The sequence below is a fragment of the Opisthocomus hoazin genome, chromosome 2, assembly GCF_030867145.1.
Source record: "Opisthocomus hoazin isolate bOpiHoa1 chromosome 2, bOpiHoa1.hap1, whole genome shotgun sequence".
Taxonomy (NCBI): domain Eukaryota; kingdom Metazoa; phylum Chordata; class Aves; order Opisthocomiformes; family Opisthocomidae; genus Opisthocomus; species Opisthocomus hoazin.
Genome location: NC_134415.1, coordinates 90,488,191 through 90,509,616, shown reverse-complemented (window position 1 = coordinate 90,509,616; position 21,426 = coordinate 90,488,191). Strand labels below are relative to the sequence as shown.

The 21,426-nt window shown below is 39.6% G+C and overlaps 1 protein-coding gene across 2 annotated transcripts in view; it reads right to left on the bottom strand.

Moving 5' to 3' along the window:
- The window catches only part of RARS2 (arginyl-tRNA synthetase 2, mitochondrial), a 43,600-nt gene that overhangs the window by 19,839 nt on the left and 2,335 nt on the right, over positions 1-21,426 (bottom strand). For both annotated transcript variants that reach the window (XM_075414398.1, XM_075414397.1), the window contains exons 4-10: positions 18,346-18,429; positions 13,315-13,412; positions 12,227-12,282; positions 10,624-10,707; positions 6,252-6,328; positions 2,579-2,734; positions 556-662 (exon numbers count right to left, since the gene is read on the bottom strand). In XM_075414398.1, the coding sequence (XP_075270513.1) occupies positions 556-662; positions 2,579-2,734; positions 6,252-6,328; positions 10,624-10,707; positions 12,227-12,282; positions 13,315-13,412; positions 18,346-18,429 (662 nt within the window). The remainder of the gene's footprint in view (positions 1-555; positions 663-2,578; positions 2,735-6,251; positions 6,329-10,623; positions 10,708-12,226; positions 12,283-13,314; positions 13,413-18,345; positions 18,430-21,426) is intronic.

Sequence of the window (21,426 nt, the reverse complement as noted above, 5' to 3'; positions counted from 1 at the left end):
GGTAAGATAGAGGTCAGAATTGAAATGAAGGCCTCTTGCCATAGAACCCCCCCACCTGTAGACAATCTCATTCTTTTCTTTGAATTACTGTATCCTTTAAGCCTTTTTGAAGACTATTCCTCTAAGTTTGTTGTCACCACTGCTGATGCCAGGGAGCCAACTGCCCATATTCTGGTGCATTCCATGACTACAGCATCTGTCCCAGTTCAGCCAGGCAGCACATCAAGGCAAGGATCTCATCTGATTCTGCTTGTTAAATGGCACATGCAGCTACCAAACTAATTAACAGCCTAAAAGGCCACTCTGAGTTGAACGCTGCCATTGTACCCAATTTGTCACAGCCAGGCTTCTGTGCTAGCCACAAGAAAAGGCAAACTTAATTTTTAGCTGTGACTGCACAAATGCTGTTGGCCTTCTACTAGAACAGCTACCAAAACCATCTAAGGAAAACTCTTCCCTTTAGATGATGCACACACCTCACTCATCATATTTCATTTGAAATGCAATTGAGCTCTTAAGTCAACTACACCAATAGATTGAATAATGAGTTCATACATTGTTTTCTGAAGGAGTCCTTTTTCCTCCAACATCTTTAGAACTTCCCGGGACTTCTCTTGGTAAAATGATTCTCCAGAATATTCATCAAAGTGCACTCCTAGACGCTGAAAAGTTCCAAGAATATCAAAGAAGGGAAACATTGTTAGATTGAGGCTGATCACTTCTTCAAATTAAGTCAGATGATAGGTCTGTGTCACAGGTCAGGTAGAGTGCAAAGATCAAGTTTATTCCAGGAAATGTCACTTCATTGTTAAAAGGAAAGGATCTTTTGATTTTGATTTAATTGATTTCTGCATTAGAATTAATCTCCCCGAGTTCAATACAATGTTGGATATAATGTTCATGAGAAATTAGGAGTAAACTGGAGAGAGCAATTGTGCAAAAATTCTGAGGTAGGTCTCTAACTTGCTGTGCTGGACGCCAAACCAGTGGACTGCAGAGAAGTTATCTGGACTTGAAAACAATCCTATTTAAAAAGGATGCTAAAAGAAATAATATTAAAAAAAAAGCAGAGGCTGCTCACAAACATTGCTGAGCACACAGAAATCACCATTACCAGGAAGGCTGAGGGTACACCTAGGAGAGACAGGATGACCTTAACTGGCAAAACCGGGTAAAATGTAATAATACATGTTTTTTAACTGAGGGCAACAAAGCTGTCAGTCCATCAGCTCGATACTTTTTAGTTTGAAAAGGAATTGGGAGAGAAAGATCGAGCTGTATCAGTCATCATGTGATTAATGATGAGTGACCATCATGACGCAGTTGCATACACAGCCCAACACCCGCTTACCCTAACAGATCAGCTTTCCACTAGAATTATCCAGGCTGTGTCTCACGAGATCTTAACTTAGGGTACCCAGCATGAATCCAGTGATATGTTTCAGGGAAGAAATTACAGCACAGCCAGGTTATGTGGATTATTCAGGAAAGGGCAGGCCATTTCTCTTTCAACTTTGCAATCAAGGATGAAAGAAGACGCGATTTCTACAACTACATCAAGAGGAAGGAGATGGAAAAGTGCAATTTTATGTGAAGAATAATACTAGAACAAGGAAGTGGTATACAATGAGTCACAAATTCTTTGGAGCTGGGAGTTAGAAAAAAATGTCTAAGCCCATCAAAACTGGGCACCCATTCCAGAATTTCATTGCAAGAATATGGGAAAGAAAAACACTAGCTGGTTTTCAGACAGACTCTTCAGTAAGATTACAAAGTATTAGTACCAAGAGACTGAATTCAGTGACAGAAAGCATATCTCACTCCTGTTTCCCAAATTGATACGATTCATTTTTGGTCAGTGGCACAAACATCTCTCACAAAACAGTGGACACTGGCTCCATTCTTGAGATTACAGTATGCAACAGATGGCTGTGTATTAGCTCAACTCAACCTGCAGGTAACTTTTGTACTAATTACTATTGTAAACTCCTGCTGCTATAATTGCTTACACTCAATTTAATATGCAACATACACAGCTCTGCATTATAATGCAAGATCAGAAGTGTGAAAACAGAGTTATCTCCTAATAGAATTTATTACATGGAAACTGTTCAATTTAGTGGGTTGTTGCTGACTTCAAAGATTAAGCAAAACTGAACAGTACTTATCTAACACCGACGTGCTTTGTTGCCTAGCACCATACTCCTAGCTTCAGGGCTTCTGAGAAGGGAAAACTAGTCAAAGGGTCAATTACATGGACTCCCTTAAACAAAATGTATCTAGGCTGTCAGAAACTAAAGTGACAGTCTGCTTGGATGTTAAATCAACTACTGTGCTTTTTCCAAACAGAATGGGGCATAACCTGGCATATTTAGAAACATCTTCTGCACAACAGTGTAAAGTTTATTGGAAAGGCAACGAATTGACAACATTACAGCAACTTCTGTTCCTAAGTCAGTTCGCTGCTTGGCAGTCTCTTGGATGACAAGGTGCTGTGCGCTGTCAATTAGATTGATGGAGCAACAGACAAAGAGACCATTTTATCAACGACACAGAAAAAGCAGTGGATGATTTGTACCTTATAAATCCGGATGTATTCATCGATACTGAAGTCTCTAAATTGTTTCCAAAGTGACAATGTCTGCTCATCATGTTCCTCCAGTTTTCTAAAGAAATCCTTAGCCAGCTTTTTCATGTTTTCATCTTCTGCTGCTTTGTTAATCTGCACATACACCTAAAAAATAATGGCACTGAAAACGTTGAAGAAGTATAATCCTCTCCTCCAATAAAAATAAGCAGAGCAAAGTTCTAGGAGAACAATACAAATACATTTAAAGATGATATTTGTAATGTCAAAATTGTAAAGCTGTATTAAAGGAACACATTTCCTATTTAAAGGATGAATGAGTAGTCCAAACTCCAATAGCAAAATGTGCAGCTTATCCTGAAACAAGACCAAGGCCATAATTCTTTTCTGCTGTCACTACTGTCATCTTCATAATGTTGAAACAATTGCAGCAGCAGCATATAGAATAATTTATGCATGAAAGAGAAACCATCACAGACTTTTAAACTAAAGACTTTTCTTCAGAGGATCACAAAGTTGATATGACTCAATGTTTTACAAGCTCAAAAAACCCACAACAGTTCTGAACCAAGTCACTTACTTATAGTACTGTGCACCCACACTAATACATGCTGTGTCTCTGTGGCTGAAGTCAAGCATATGAATGTCAGCACCTGACCACACACACATATGCACTGTCAGTTTGCTAAAAGCATTACAAACTCTTGTATTAGCCAACTTTATCTACGCACAACATATTTGTGTCTCCAGCTTGGAGAAGAGAATGCTGAGGGGTGACCTCATCGCAGTCTACAACTTCCTCGAAGAGGGCAGCAGGCAGGGAGGGGGGTGCTGATCTCCTCTCTCTGACGACCAGCGACAGGACTCGAGGAAATGGAATGAAGCTGCGTCAGGGGGAGTTCAGACTAGACATCAGGAAAACATTCTTCACCGAGAGGGTGGTCGGTTACTGGAACTGACTCCCCACAGAAGTGGCTGCAGCACCAAGCCTGTCAGAGTTCGAGGAGTGTCTGGACAACGCTCTCAGTCATATGGTTTGGTTTTAGGTAGTCCTGCAAGGAGCAGGGAGCTGGATTCAATGATCCTTATAGGTCCCTTACAGCTTGAGATATTCTATGATTCTGTTCTATGATAACATATTCCTTTATGTCTAAAAACCAAATATTTTCCCAGACAATGATTCCTTGCTTTCCACATGTAGCATTTTGAAAGCCCATGGAAAAGTTTTTAAAAAGTTAAAGTACTACATAAAAATAATTAAATTAACTAGTTACACAATGTGTTTAGAACCAAATAGTTCAATGCTGTTTAAGTCTTTCTGAGAGAGTTTTGATCCCCAAATCATTGCAATCTTGATTAAAAAAAAAAATATAAAAACTTCACTCCTGCAATATTCAGACAAGGAGTTTCCCAAGATATGTTGCTCAAATAAATTTCACCTATTAAAGGAAAAAAAAGCTTCCACAGCAAAACTCTTGAACTTTACCCCTTCCTTTTATGTCTCAAGATTTTTAGAGATTTTAATAGGCAGTACTGTTGACAAGCTGCAAAGATTAATGTTTGCTTAGTTCTGCCACAAAAAAGATATTTAAAGTAGAGGGAAAATTTAACCCTTTCAAGAACAATGTTCCCCCTCCCCCATCAGAAGCTTCACACGTTCTAACACCAGCCCCCCGATCTTTGATGTGCCAGGAGGTTTGGAAAGGTACATTTGTCTACACTTTTATTTACACAGAAATAGTGCTAAGGAAATTTTCTTTTTAAATGAACTATAGGAAAGATTAGTTTCACACAACAGCAGAAAAAAACCACTTTGAAACACGTCTCAGTTTTTGATATAAACCAGGAATACAGCTGAACAAACAGTTAAAAATGGGGAATATCTGAGAAACTAACTTGGTCTCGGACAACTGCTGTTTTAGAACCTTTTGCAGCTTGACTGAATACTGTTCTCTACACTTCAAGGTAATTTTTTTAAGGTCATAAAGCCTACATGTTACTGCAATAAATGGTATTTTAGAGCTTCAGTGCAAAATTCAAGTGTTCAAAATTTAAATCTTAAGAACGGACTGAGATTATAAGTAAATAGTTTGCAGCAATACACAACCACAAGAATGTGACCACTTCTTGTCATCTCTTTAAATCAGTCCTACAGCTGTACAACACCTCCATGTTGAGACTCTACCAATTTTCTTGAGCTGACTTCGGGGATGCAACAAGCGAACAAAATTTATCTATGTCAAAGAAGCTGGCAAACTCAGCAGGAGCTACTCTGCCACATAAACAATCTGCCTAATATCTATCAGCTGTAGAGCACCCAAGTATTCAAATACAGTTTGTTCCTTTGCCAGTGCACAGATTTATGCGTCACAGTTATCCTGTGACACACTGCCTGAACACTGGCATTAGAAATAGTTCCCATACCCAGCTCAGAGGGTGAAGTACAGCGCAGCTTTGTAGTAAAAGAACAATTGACAGTGCCACACAAGAACCCTGACAAAGCCTCATTAACATGCGAGATCTTTCTTTTGAAGGATGAGGCCTTGAACATTAGCCGTTCAGAAAATTTTGTCCCCCTGTGCTTATGGTTGTGCAGGTAAGTACATAAGTCATGTCCTCTCACATACAGTATACGTGTTAGGCCCAGCATGGCTGTCAACCCAAGACCACCTACAAGTATCAAATGATTGATGAAAACCTTTTTTGCTCATTGCATTGTATGACACAAGACGTATCATAGGAACTGGTAAAGCTGAAGAAATACATACTAACTCAGATGACATTAGGCATATTTGAACGGAGCAAACCAATCACCAAAACCATATTAGTCCTGGAAAAACAAGGCTTGTTAAACTACCTCAATCTTTAGTGCTGTCCTGGACACTCCACTGAGTCAGTTTTGTCCCTGACACACAGAAACGCAATCTATAGCACTTGCATCGTGCTGGTGGGCATGGTGGGCAACCTCCTACAATGAAACAGCCTTCCCTACTGCTGAAAGGCATTTCCTGAAAGCCTGCCAGCAGAAACTGCACCTTCTAATGCTCCTGGCTCTTTCACACTCATGGAAGAAAGAAGAGCGTTCTGCAGAGCCAGAACAGTATTCTGGAAAGTGACAGTCACTCCTCTTCACCTATATATGCTAAGGCTCCATATTTGATACTAAACACTTTAAAGATCCTTTTTCCCAACCACAGTGAATTGTGTATTGAGCAATGGAAATTAAATATTACTTATCCTAAAAATACTATTAACAAGAGGATTTTTACACCATACATGCCACTTCTTTTCACAGCTTTGGCCATCAACATACTACAGCATCAGGTACAAGACTCCATTTCCACTGCAGTTAACACAATGAGGTCAGTGGTCACCTATGCCCAGTTAGGATAGTTGATATCAGTCAAGCTGGCTGCAGTGGTAACAGCAATGAATGCAACATAAGTATCCATATGATTACCTCCCTTATGGGGCATATTTTTCAGTCTAATGAAACCTGTCTCTGCTGCCATGGCCCAGGCTAGCACCAGTCCTTCAAGCAATGTCATTTGAATCCAACATGAGTCACATCACGACCCTGCAGACATACCATTCTGTACAAAACTGACAGCTAAGTTAAATGGACTGTCCTCCAAAGTCCCTAGTTGGTCTTCTCTGAACTTACCTCAAAAAGATGTTGTAATGGACTGGATTTTAGCTTTTCTTTGTTGCCAAAGCGTTGGAAACCAACACCCAATAAGCCTTGAATGACAATTAAATACAGAGTTAGACAATAGCCCAGAGTATATTGTTCTGTTGTTTTCATAAGCAAGTCTAATCTTAACACTGTATGTAATAAACTAAACGCCTTACTTTTTAAAACAATATAATGGTGTATGCTACAAAAACAAATCTAAAGCATAACCTAGTATTTCACTGCATGAAAAAAACCCTAAAACTCTAAAAGCTAGAAAGTAGTAAGAAATAACACGTTGATTTTTCAGTTCCTCATAAATGGAATTTGTGTTTCTGGACTTGTAAAGAATTATCTTTCCCACAGCAACCAGCTGTAAATGAGAAGCCACACAGTGGAAACAGTCCAGCAACAGCACATGCTCAGAACTCCTTGTTTTTCTTCCTCCCTTAATAGTATTATCATTTCAAGGACAATAGAAACTGGGACACCAGTATTCCACATACCACTCATGCAATATTTTCATGGGAACTTTTTGCTGAATGCTGACAATATGCAGCTTTTTTTGATGTATCCAATTTAGCTTCAGCACTTTCTGAAAGCAATCTGAAAGGGCAAGAAATCCAAACCCCAGTCTTATTGTCTAAATCAAAAGAGCCTATTAACTCCTTCAGTAATCCAGCAATAATTAACCCTGCAGCCTCTTAGCTTTTCTAAGGCTGCTTTTAAGACCATATCATTCCCCTGAGCTGACAAGGACCAGGACTGATGTGAAGACAGCATATGAGGAACAAGCATGGAGGTATCCCTTTGAAAAGCCCTCTGCAACTAAACAAACAGCACTGTCTCAAGAACTTCCCTCTTGGAAACAGAGTGCGATAGAAGCCATGGCAGACCAGTAAGAAACAAGTTAGGTTTTAGGAAATAAAATGAGTCTAATCCTACTGAAAGGGAGTTTCTTTAAGGACAGCTTGTTCTATGAGCAATCGGAGCTTGATTTCCTAATGATCACTCTTAGATATTAGTGTACCTACACATTCCACTTTTCAATGTTGGCTTCACACTCCAACCCCAGCAAGACTGCCAGTTTTTATTCAAACCAAATACATCCTTCCACACATTTCTCTCTTCCCCAAACTATCCCCAGCCCTTGTTATACTCAGTTATTGGCAAGATGCAGCATGTGTTGGGACTGATTCTGACTTAGATGTGCTGAACGGTTAGCCGGCACGCTAAACACAGAAGTTAACTTTCCCTCCCAGAGGGCATTACGTTGTATATCTACCCTCACTTGGCTGCCAACTGTCACAATACCAAAAGAAATTTGTTCCCTTGGAGATATTTTTCTTTGTCAGATCTGGCTGAAGTTGGCCAATGAGTTCAAAATTCATTAGGAGCAGAGTGACAGGAAGACAGATGGACAGATAGTGTGACTGTAGAAGCTTTGTTACCTTAAGAAACCTTCCCCCAGACCACCTAAAGGTTAAGGACTTCTCTACCATGTTTCAGCAAAATATGTTTTCAGTTATTACATTTTAAAGCCTCTGACAACAGCAGTTATAATAGAAATGCTGACAGATCGTTAATTATAGCTCTGCTTCTGGGAAAGGACCATTATAATAACATTCCTATGTTATAATTTTGTGAAGCATGACTATATTTGTTATGAAACTTGTGTACGCTTTGCTGGGTAAAAAACTGCCTGGATGGCCAAGCCCAGAGAGTGGTGGTGGTGAACAGAGTTAAATCCAGCTGGTGGCCGGTCACGAGTGGTGTCCTCTAGCACTCTGTTTTGGGTCCGGTCTTGTTTAACATCTTTATCAATGATCTGGATGAGGGGATCGAGTCCTCCCTCGGGAATTTTGCAGATGACACCAAGCTGGGCAGGAATGTTGATCTGCTCGAGGGTAGGAGGTCTCTGCAGAGGGATCTGGACAGACTGGATCGATGGGCCAAGGCCAACTGTATGAGGTTCAACAAGGCCAAATGCCGGGTCCTGCACTTGGGTCACAACAACCCCATGCAATGCTATAGGCTTGGGGAAGAGTGGCTGGAAAGTTGGCCAGCGGAAAAAGACCTGAGGGTGTTGGCTGACAGCTGGCTGGACATGAGCCAGCAGTGTGCCCAGGTGGCCAAGAAGGCCAACGGCATCCTGGCTTGTATCAGGAACAGCGTGGCCAGCAGGAGCAGGGAGCTGATCGTGGCCCTGTACTCGGCACTGGTGAGGCTGCACCTGGAGTACTGTGTTCGGTTTTGGGCCCCTCACTACAAGAAGGACATTGAGTTGCTGGAGCATGTCCAGAAGGGCAATGAGGCTGGTGAGTGTTCTAGACAACAAGTCTCATAAGGAGTGGCTGAAGAAACTGGGGCTGTTTAGTCAGGAGAAGAGGAGGCTGAGGGGAGACCTTATCACTCTCTACAACTACCTGAAAGGAGGTTGTAGCGAGGCAGGTGTTGGTCTCTTCTCCCAGGTAACTAGCAATAGGGTGAGAGGAAATAGCCTGAAGTTGCACCAGGTGAGGTTTGACTGGATATTAGGAAAAATTTCTTTACTGAGAGAGTGGTCAGGCATTGGAACAGGCTGCCCAGGTAAGTGGTGGAGTCACCATCCCTGGAGGTGTTCAAAAAATGTGTAGATGTGGCACTTCATGACATGGTTTAGCAGGCATGGTGGTGATGCATTGACAGTTGGACTTGATGATCTTAGAGATCTTTTCCAACCTTAATGATTCTACGATTCTATGATTCTGTCATATATTTGAGCTGAGCCAGCCCAAATAAAGAGGTGAGCACCCATTTTGAAAGAAGCAGTTTGAACTCCTAGGTCAAAAGCATGATTCTAACAGTTGTGTGCTGGACAACAGGTACACAGGTAAATAACAGGCACTGTGATCTTTATACCTTCAGGAAACTTTGTATTAAAATCCATAAAATTCCCAATATTCAGACTTAGGAGTACAATTTAGTATCTTCAAAGACAGAGTGAATGAGGTCAGCTGAGAAGCCCTTTAGCCACATTGCATTTCATTGCTTAATTATCATTGCCACATTCATTATACACACTAACATAGTGATGAAATTATGTCTAAGGGGAAAAAATGAATGAAACATGCAATGATGAAATTTATTGAATTTTAGGTGAAATCATTCTGTATTCAGTTCCTACGAAAAAAATCCTATGTGAAGCAAAGCTCTGCTATAAACTGCTGTTTGGTCAGAAACAGGATCAGGAAAGATGAGCTGTGGAAGAAATAATTTAACCAAGGAAAAAATATTCTATTACTGCTCTCACAGTCATAAGAATGTTTTATTCAACTATCTAAAACCTAGGAATTTACACTCTAGAAGGAGAATGGGTAGAACTGAATACATTCTAGTTATCTACACTGCTGAATCTGAAATGGAGTAGAAGTAGGGTATTTACACTAAGTTTTTAACACAGCTCTGTTCATAAAGCTGATTCATAAATGTCCACATAAACACTGGTACCAGCGAAACTGGAGGGGGCAGCATAAGGGCTGGAATGAGCAAAAGCGACCGCTTAACAGACGTTGCACTTTGTGTTTGCCATTTAAAAAGAAGTGTTTGCCATTTAAAAAGAAGCGTATGGACATTGTTTTCAGAACCTACTGCAAAACATGTGGGGGAGTTTTATAGTTTTCACAGGTATACCAGCTTTCAAGAACGAAGAAGTGGGTATGATTATATTTTTTTAAATGCCTAAAAATATGTCCAAATAAGCTTGTGGGAGGAAATTAGAAAAGGAGAGGAGAATATGGATCAATTTAAAATGCAAGATTAACAACTGAAATCAACAAAGTTGTGAATCCTATAGATGGGTCATCTGCCATATAAGAGGAATATTTACAGATCCAGCAATTGGATATAAATGATCTCTGGTCAGGGAATAAATATCAGCCCATGCTGGGCAGCACATGAGGGGATTTTTCAGTCCTCACTTCTCTGATGGACATTTCAGAATAAGTAGGAGTGTGCACACAAACGCGCATGCATGCAAGATTGACAGTCTTCTAGGGCCTGATCACTTGCACATTCTCCACCTACACACCCGTCTTTTGCTACATTTTAGTGAGAAACTGAGTATTTTGGGGGAAGTGTTGGGATATCTTTAAAGATACAAACTGTCCAGGCCTCAACCTACCAAACGCAGTTGCTGTGGAAGTTAATTATGCTCTATGAATAATGAACTTGTTTCCACAGGGAACAAAAAAAAAAGAGATAAAGAAAACACCACAACACAGACAAAGAGTGAATCCAATGGTCCTGCAAAAACTGAAGTTGGAAACCTAGACCATATTATACAGTAGAAAAGGGAACAGGAGAAGCAATTATCAAAACATACCAAACTGCATGCCCCAGTCACCAAGGTAATTTATTCTTGTTACTTCATGTCCCAGTGCAACCTTAAGATTTGCGATAAAATTCCCTGGTAAGGAAACAAAACTGGTATTACTATTCAGTTGCAGGTAGTCTCCCATCCCAACAGAACATTTTTCAATATGTATATGATCTGTATTCAAAATAAAGAGGAAAAGCAATCGGACGAACTACTCCACAGAATTTGCTAAAATACTTCAGAACTAAAACCAATAGTATTCTGAGCATGAAAAGCAAGGCTAGGCATTTGAAAGGAGCCATAAAGTGTCTCATACAACAACAATAAAAACATACACGTGTATGTGCATGCACATATTGCAACGTATATGAACATGCAAAACACCTTTTAAAGTCTTCTTGTATTCTCACAGATATGTGGCAGTAACATAATTCCCGTTATAGTCAAGACATCCTCATATCAGGAGGTTAAGCAAGTATTCAAATTCACAAACTGCAGTTAACTGTGACATTAGAGAACTGAGTTCAGTTCAAGTCCTGAATCTCTGTACACTGCTGGAGCAGCACCAGGTGTTTGATATGCTCCAAACTTACTGTATCACATAAGCACGTCTTGGTTCTGTTACTACAACAAAACCCTTCATCTTTCTCCTGAGCTTAGCTACAACCATAGACTTACAAAGACAAAATACTTGCATCCCTTCCTCTATTTTCCTGTGCTTCAAGGGTACCTTTTAAATACAATACTGATGTAAAAGAATGCAGAAAGCTTTCTCCTGTTATTATCACACTGTATTATAGTTTGCAATTACTTTCAATTCCACTCTCTGTAGTCGATTCATACTCTTACCATTAGACAAACATTGATCTATAGAACTATTTTTGAAAGTATTTTTTTCTATAGTAAAGGGTCCAGAAATAGAATATAAAGAGCCAAAAATACATAATTCCACTCAACTATCAGTCCATGAAGAGGCAGAATTACTACCTTTATGTAATTAATAATTATACATGATACATTAAATATAATTAAAAACTAATACATTATTGGCTGCACATATGCTATAGGATCTTCTGCTAATAACCTACTAGTTTTTATTGTGAGAGGGAAAGGAAGGAGAAAGAATGTTTTCTATATGCAATTGGAGTACCACACAATAAACTTATTAATTATTCCATTACAAATGACAGCAACTGTGTTAATAATACTGCCATAAAGTAATTAACAAATAAAAGCAAGCTTTTTGCAAGACAGCCACCAAGACATAACTATGACTACTCTGCAATCCAGTGCAAATTGGAAATTTAAAATTCAAAGAACTCACATAACACCTCAGTGAAAACTGCCCTGGGTGTCTTTGTCGAACAATTTAAAAATACTTCATTTAATGTTCACACTCATAAAACTACATTACGTGTGACTTAATAAATCTGCCAGCAACACATCACGCTCTTCTATTCACTGCATAATGAACAAAAGGTTTTTAATTAGCAAGTCGAGCCTGACACAGCCACTCTGCTAGAAGAGTGAAAGCTTAGCAGTGTTCCGCTGTCAGGTGAAACAGGGAGACAAAGAAGCCCTTTTAGGAGACAGTTAAATGCAGACTTACCTACTATCGTGGAACGCAAGTGTCCTATGTGGAACTTTTTGGCAATATTAGGGGAGCTGTAACAAAATTTTCACAAATAACGTTTGCTCAACGTACAAGACTGCCAGATCACCAAGTCAAAAGAATTAAACTCATGCACATAGAAGAAGAACTGAAATAAACCCACAGTTTTCAATTTCCCCTTAAAATTCCCTGATTAGCTTCTGTTCTGAACAGCAAAATTTCCTATCCAGCCAGCTGTTCCTCCAATATCACGTAACAGACAGTGTTAGAGGGGAAAAAAACCCCACACAAACAACCCCACACTTTTTTCATGTTTTGGACATATGGAACATTCTCCTCATACCTTTAGAGATAAATCTTATACCAGAACAGGGGATCTTGTGTACAAGAATCGGCAGCTAAACTCACAGCTTCTTCTGCGAACAGTGGCCCCCCAAAAAAAAGCCTGCACCCACAAATGTTTACCCCTGATAATAAAATGAGAGTTCAGCTATGAAAATTCACACTCCAAATTAAAGCCAAGTGCTCTCTTTCCATGACTGTGGAAGCCTGCATAGGGAGTACAAACGAACAAAAATATTTATACATAAAGAGATCTGAGTCAGCCACCTCTCATTCCATGAGCAGGTGACCATGAACAAATTGCACTGGACAGAAACTTTGGGGCCAGCAATTGAGAAGATTTAGCAAGAGAAATGTCTGGCTGCTTTAGCAAGTTAGGAAGGAAGGTATTAATGTGAAAAAAGAAACGGGTTAGTGGCTGAAAATTCAGATGATGCTTCCTGATAACAAAATACAAGAAGCCTACTTAAAAACTGAATGCTATTGTGCACTAAATGAGAATATTCTTAGCAGAGGGCACTGTGAAGCATGAACTCTTTAAATACCAAAAATATATTCTAGGAAAAAGCCTCAATTCCCTACACATAACTTTTACTCTACTTGTCAAATATATCAGAGTATTAAATACAGATGAATATAATACTGTAAATATGGTTTAACTTCACAGGCATCACACATTACAGCAATGAATATCAATCAGCAGACAAGGCGATTTTCTCACAGGACTCATCACACGTGCTTACCTGAACTCAATCACTGCCTTTTGTCTAGGCACCGTAGAGAAAAGTTCACTTTTTACTCCATACTCTGAGCCATCTTTCAGCACCTGCTGCACCACAGTCTAAACCACAAGGAAGACAACAAAAAAAAATTAAAAAAAAAAAAAAGAAATTAAAAAAAGAAAAAGAGAGAGAGAAAGGAAAATATGTTTCAACAACAGAAAGCATGATCAGGAAAACTGTTTACAAATCACACAGGAGTCTGATCCCACAGCCTTTATTCACAATAGCAATTAGGTGGCTAATCTGCCAGTTAAACAAAATCTCATGTGCGGATGAAAATGCCATTAACTTTTGAAAACTGCATCTGAACAATTAAAAAGTTGGGGAAATTATAGGCAGAGATTTTGGTGAAAATCAAGGCTGATTTTGGTGGAAACCTAAAGAGGAGTGGAAAGCCCAGTTTTTTATCATTTTTTAGTTACATGACATGAAAGGGCAAGAGAGTAACCCAGGGGTAATTGGTGGGCAGAAAAAGAAACTCAGCCCAAGAATGTGGGTAGAACAGTGAACTCATGTAAAATTAGAGACTTCTCACATAAACAGGGTTCTAAGCAGTACCCTCACCTCTCCTAATTCAGATAACACATATTAAAATAAAAAAGAGTACCTTGTAGAATTAGACCATAGATTTGGATGAAAAAGTAGGAGTGCTTGTGAGCAGTAAGCTTGACTAGAGAATTTACCTCACTGTGCACCCAAATATTCTCAACAGGCTTTTTTTTTTTTCTTTTTTAATTAATTAAAAAAGCTACATACCATACCTCTGGGCTTCCTCAAAAGCATCCTCTTCCCATGAACATGTCTTTTCTAGGCACACTTCAAGGTGTTTGGCCATTTCTCTGAAATTCCTATGAGTCCTGTCCTATATCCAAGGTTTTTGTCAAGGTGTGAAAATAGGGGACACCCGCTGTGCACAGCACAGCCAGATCACATAGGTCCAGCACCTTGGGACACATCAGATCTCCCACACACTCCTTGTGACTGAGGGCCTACAAGAAATCCCGTAAGGTCTGACTGCATGAGCATTACCACACGTATGCAGGTCACCTGAATAGCACATGAACACAGCTCTCTTGCTTCAGGAAATCTCACACAAAAGTACAGGAGTTTTAGTCTTCATGGTTATCATTAAAGACAATTTGAGAGACAAAACAACTACTACAGAATCCTCTCCATCATTTCACTGCCACTAGACTCCAACAACAGCTCATGGAACGTTGGGTCATTCATAAGTCTAACATCATATTTAAACATCAACCAGTGGTTTAAGCAACACAGACAAAAGAAGCTTAGCCAGTTCTAATTTTGGTAGTATAAATTTAAACTGCTTTCATTGTTCATCCTAGAACATGAGGCACATTAATGTTTCTACCTCTTTCTAGTTACCTTGCATCACTGTCCACTGTATTTCTTCATTAATCCTTTTTAGGAATAGCATCTGCTTAATATTCTTTTCCTTTCTCATTGGAAGAGAGCATGTATATACAATGCGGAAACAGAAAAACAGGAGACTTTTGTGAGAATTTAAGCCTCCTCAGAACCACAAAGTCACTTAACTCTATAACAGGAAGAAGAAAAAATAATGCATTTGCATTCTACTAAAACTGCTAGGATTTTCTAGGCACCAAAAGCCTGCCTGCTTTCTAGTCCTTTAGTGCCAAAGAAATCTCCCTGTTTAATCCTCATGTGTCCAAACACTCTTTCTTAGCCATCTGAATCATGATCATTTCTGATCATTTCTGATCATTTCTTAGTCATCTTTCAGCCTGAAGAAGAGAAGGCTGCGAGGGGACCTTATAAATGTCTACAAATATCTGAAGGGTGGGTGTCAGGAGGATGGGGCCAAGCTCTTTTCAATGGTGCCCAGTGACAGGACAAGGGGCAATGGGCACAAACTGAGGCACAGGAAGTTCCAGCTGAACATGAGGAAGAACTTCTTCCCTCTGAGGGTGACGGAGCACTGGAACAGGCTGCCCAGGGAGGTTGTGGAGTCTCCTTCTCTGGAGATATTCAAGACCCACCTGGACAAGGTCCTGTGCAGCCTGCTGTAGGTGACCCTGCTTCGGCAGGGGGGTTGGACTAGATGACCCACAGAGGTCCCTTCCAACCCCTACTATTCTGTGATTCTGTGATTCTGTGATTCTTCCCTTCCCTCACTTGTGAGTGTGCAAGGACACTGTGAAGAGTCCCTGCAAAAGTGTGTCTACTTCGAAAGTAAGGAGACTGTGTAAAAATGCCTTAAAATATTTTCCTCAACAGCTTGAACAGTTTGTGGGAAGAGGAATCCTATGCTGACTATATTGTCAGTAATGCATTCATACAGCAAGGTAAGCCCCTGTACCTACCCTACATACTTCAGTTTGTCAGACAGATGCCAGTTGTGGTGGTGCAGCCCCCTCACCAAGCCACCTGGCAATCTCAGAACCAGCCAACATTGTGTTCTTGCCTTCATTACAAAAGCAGTGAGCTGGGACAACTTGGCACTTTTCTTGTCTTTGCAAGCTGGGCCGATCAGGCACTCCCTGACCACACCTGGAACTCCTGCTGCCCAGATCGCACCCGCCTGGTAAATGTCAGAACTGTACAGTCTGGGAAGTATGGGAATTGTACGGTTACTGCCAAGATACCAGAATTACCTAATACAGATTGTGGCCAGGATGGAAATTTACTGATGCCTAAAGTCAATTATCTTGTGACCCAACAAACAGTGGTACCAAGTGAGGCCCTCTGAGCTCTCCTGGACCGCAGCGGGCTGTGACCAGCGCCTCCCTCTGAGTGGGTCGCCTCTCTGAGCCCACAAACTCTTAAGGTCGCAAAGTTTGGAGGACCATCACTGAAGACAGGACGTTGGCTGAACTCCAGGGACCCTTCACTCTTGAGGCTCAACCTTCGCCCATCGAGAACTGCCGAGACATTTGAATGAATATTTCACTTAACTGAAGGGGAATTTTTAAACAGGTACCCTTATATATATATATATATATCTTTGTGTCCATGTGCGCGTATGTGTGAATTGACTCAAATCATAAACACTCCACTGTTGTGACTGTAGTGAATCCTATTAAATCACTATGTTAATGCTAAATAAATCAATGAGTAAGTGCTGCTAAAATCCTGTGATTCTCTGTGTATCTGTGAATAAACCTTAGACCGATGCTAGACATATATAATCCTTCCGACATAAACTGTTGGTTAAGTCTGAGGATAAGGCTGGATCAGCTGCACGCGGGCTCCTCTGAGCAGGAGTTCAGAAAGCAAAGGGGTCCATTCTGGACCACATGACTCAAAGGGAGGGTGTCCCTTACCCTTTCTGTCTTCAGTTTCTGTATAATAAATCTTGCTTCTACTCGATTTTCCTTTGTATGTTCCATCCATGTGGTAGGTAACAGAGTGAACCTTGATATTGAACTTTGTTAGATCAGACTTCTATAAATTCCTATTTAAATCACTTTTGCTAATACCTTTGTCAGTGATTCTTTAAGTGGCCTAAATCACTCATTAGCAACACCAACACACTACAAAACCTAACATCCGAAGCTGTTATGTACTGGACAAACTTCTTGAAGATCATAGAGGTCTTTAACAACATGAACTAAAGTGGAAATCTCACTCCATTCAGTGGAATCTTTATTTTTTTTCTCCTCCAAAAATCACCTTAAATTCTTCTGCAATAGATATTGGATAAATTAAAAAAAAAAAGGTAGCAGTTAATTCTGTTCCTATTATGGCACCTATGAAGGTAAGCTAGACACATACTATTCTTCTTATCAGTGAAAGTCACAGCTAGGTTTTATCTCCTCCTCTCTCCTCAGTGACACAATACAAAATTACATGTCCTAATTCTACATTTTTTCCCAGCAAAACTCTACTAGGCCAGACACATAGTTTTGCTTGAATCATTAAACTGACTAAAAACCCTACAGGTAAAGCACTTTTTGAAATCCTGTCCATGAATAAAATTTACCACTGAAACTACTCTTTCAGTGAATAGTCAGCTGCTATGTTCATATTTATGTATAAACAGCTAATGAAAAATTAAAGGGATTTTTTTTTTTTAAGGCAATAAATAAAGCAACTGATTGATAGGCATGCCTAAGCACTAGCAATTCACAAGAAGAAAGGGTCTTGCCATTCAGGAAAAGAGGACTACAAGCCTAAGCAACTCAGTGAAAGTCCTGACAGGCAGAGCGCTTCACCAGCATTAGGTAAGACCCGATTTCTTGCCCCTAATTCACATGTGGTTAATTTTCTAAGACTGCAATATCCTTTTCCACATGAGTTGCTAACCCTATAGATTAGGGCCATGAACAATACCACAATGTAGCTTGCTCCACAAATCAGTTGAACTGGCTTAGCAAAGCCTTCATTCAGTCCCCAGACTAACAGTACAAGCCATACACTTCTCTTTATGAAGTTCTTGCAAATAATCCAGAGACAGTACAACTCAGACACTACTCTTGTAGATTGAGCAGTATCTTCCTTTCTTTAAGTGACTAGTTTAACAAATGAAGCTTTTGATTTCAGGCAGGCATTGGACTTCGAAGAATACATCTTCCCTCCCCCCCTTTTATTTTTAGCAAAGTATGTAATGATAGATCTGCTGTCAAATACTTTCATTTCAGGTATCTTTTTATCATCCTTCTATATTCTAAATAAGAATCTTCACATGCAAGATCAAAACTTTTGAGTTGTATACCGTAGAAACTCAAAGCAGATGCCATGCCTGCCTTTTACAGCAGAGAGGAGAGGAAAAAGAGGAGTTAGGATCCTCAGCGAATGGTAGATACATTGTTTCCCATAAGGATAAACTTTAGTGAGCCTCATTCCAAATTCTAGGCCTACATAACAAAACAGCAACAGGGATCCTCGAGGAGAACTTACAAAAGACAAGTCTTACATATAAAATACCTTCCTAAGAGAACAGTAAGTATTCTATAGGTTTATATAGACGAATTTATTTTTACCTTAATGCACCTGAAAAATAGTACTCACCTTTGCTAATAAATCCCTGTGTATCGTAAAGTTCACTGTTCCTGGACCAGCACTGATTTCACTCACTACAGCATCACATTTTAGCTAAAACAACAAAACAAAGCAGAAGCTCTATATGAAAACAGCTAAACTGGAAAATTGTAATTCAATCCATTCTAAGTATTAATTTAATCCACTGTAAACATTAAATGTTTCTTATTGGTTTGAAGCAATCACAAATAGATCATGTAATCAATCCTGTTGGAAAAGGGACGATTTTATTATTTTCAATCCATGCTTAATAACTCTGAATGTAACTCTGCCTGAAATGTCACACATATGTTTTACTTCAGTCCCTGCATATGTACAGTCTGTGTTTCATCCTGACTGGAGCAGTAGTTGATCTCTTTGTACACACAAAAGCTGAAATAATCTGGCAACTTCCACAGTACCTGACAGCATTTAAAATAAAAAAAACCTACATCAATATCATTAAGAAATCCTGAGGCAGAAGTTTTGGACTGCTGTTTCTTGAAGTTTCTGACTATAATGACAATGTTCTGTAGTATCCAATGCTACAAAATAAAGATGTTAAAGGTGAATTTATTAAAAATGTCATTTAAAATTTCCATAAGGCACGTTCTGAAAATTCTGAACGCATACGGAACATTTGGGCACCAAAGCCCTCATGTCAGCCTCCTCTTCACGTAAATTTTCTTCTCTTCACAGGCTGAGAATTTTGGATCTCAACCTGTCAGGTTTGAAGTAGCTGTCTTTCATAACCAACAAATTGTCTTCAAAAAGAAAAAAAAAAAAAAAGAGAGATGGAAAGCACATAACAGACAACAGAATCACTTTATCACTTGGTTAATATCTTTGAGAGAGGTAAGCTATACATTCCTACTGAAGCTCGTTGGCATGAAGAAGCAACTCTACCCCCGCGCCAGGTCTCCAACTTAGGCACTAACTTAACCAGAAGATGAAATCATGGTTAGCCTTGAAGTTCTTTAACCTTCACAAACTCCAATAACGACAAATCCCAATGTTTATTCACAACCTACATGAAAAAGTAGTTCTTGTATTGACTCTGAATTTCCCACTCTTTCATTTTACGAAAGGTCCTTTTTACTTATGTTACAGGGTAGAGGAAAACAGAAATTCCCACTGGACTTTTTCCATACCATTTATTCTGCTAAACATTTTTCTACATAATCTGTCATTTGTCATCTATTTTTTCATCTCTCTTTAATATGAGCGCTCACCTAGCCTCTCCATAGCATTAACAACCTCTCCTCCAATTGTCCTGTGGTTCTTTACTAACCAGATCTTCCCTTACCTAAGGCTTGGACCAGAATCCCACTATGCCATACAGGGGCATAAAAAACCCACAACACAATGTCCCCTCCACAGAGAACTCACAGTCCAGTGATGAAATAAGAACCAGTCAGCCAGACAAAATCTAAAGCCCACAGAAACAAGACAGTTCTCACCTTTCTGACAGACAATTCTCAGCATGTCAGTGCACATTCTGTTTCCTTTAGCATCGTGTTGCCTTACTGTTTAGGCTATTTTAGTCAACAAGAAGTACTTCCATCTCTTCTACCTAACCTAGATATCTATAGTTCAAATATTGCGACCTATTTCCTCAGAAGTGACTAAGAACATACTATTGAACCTCGAGGCACTCCATCAACTGTTTATCATGACAAAAACTGATCAGTGCCTATATTCTTATGTCTCTCCGCTGGTCTTTTATATATGGTCAAATTTTGCTAATTTCTACACTGCTTACCTTCTTTGTGGATGACATGATCAGTCTAAACAAATTATACTAAATGCACCTCTTTTATCCACTACCCAGCAAAAACCATTCTAAGCAATTAATGGAATTTTCTTCCTTTGTCTAACCAGCACGGCCTATCTAGTTTTGGGGCTTATATTGATGGTCTGCTCTTCTTCACCAGTACAACTGCTGTTCTGTGTAAAGAAGTAGGGCTAAGTGTCCCAGGTTTATTTAATGAGCCACAAACAATAAAGGAGAGAGACAATTTCTAGCTTTCTAACCACTGGGAACAGCAGCTGTCTTTAAAGTGGTAGACTAGACACAAGGAAAAAAAAAAAATGTTATTTTGATGTTACAGTCATTGGACTAGGTTGCCCAGAGAGGCTGTCAAATCCTTGGAGGCTTTCAAAACCTGACAGGATTTCGAAAGTCCTGAGCAACCTCATCTAAAATCCCCCAACAGCCTGCACTGAGGAGAAGACCGGAACAGATAACTTCTCAAGTTCCTTTCCAACCGGAATTATTTTATGGTTCTAGATCAAGTACAACCTGAACAACCTGATCTAGTTGAAGATATCCCTGCCCATTGCATGAGGGTTGAACTAGACGACATTTGCAGGTCTCTTCCAAAGCAAACCATTCTACAATTCTATCACCTTTAAGTTGTTTCAGAACGTTTTGTTGTACATTTGTGCACCATCAGTTCTTCTTTCACCTGTGTCAGAATGTTCATCTGTTACAAGAATGTGCCCAACATATGGCTATCTTCAACTTCTCAGCAGCGAAGAATGAAATGGAGAAATAGAGAAATAGTTTAGCTCCTCAGTAGTATTACAGCTGTTTTTATTTGTCCTTTTTAACTCCTGAACATACAGCAAACCAACTGACTCTTTCTCAAGCTTGCTCTTTCTGTTGCAGATGAAGAATCTTGTTTGCACTTTCATTATGTGATGTAGTTCCACTTTGTAACTAACTTTGAGACAGCTTCCTAGTTTATATTTCTCTACATTGGCATCAGCAACACATTTTTGTATTGTAAAGGATTTTTCTCAGCTCAAACGGTCCCTCAAACCTCAGCATCACCTTTCTGATCCCACTTTTGTTCAACTTTATGCACGCCAGCTTCTCCAAATTTTTATTTCCTTCCCTTCCTTCAAGATTTGTGTCACTTCTGTAGACCGTGTTTTGCATGCTGCTTCTGTTTCATGTTGTAGTTAGTCTTAACACCTCAGTTACTGCCATTTCCCAGACTAACACATCTGAAATCATTGCTGTTCTAAGAAATGTCAATTTCAAGCAGTAAAGGATTTTCAAATATG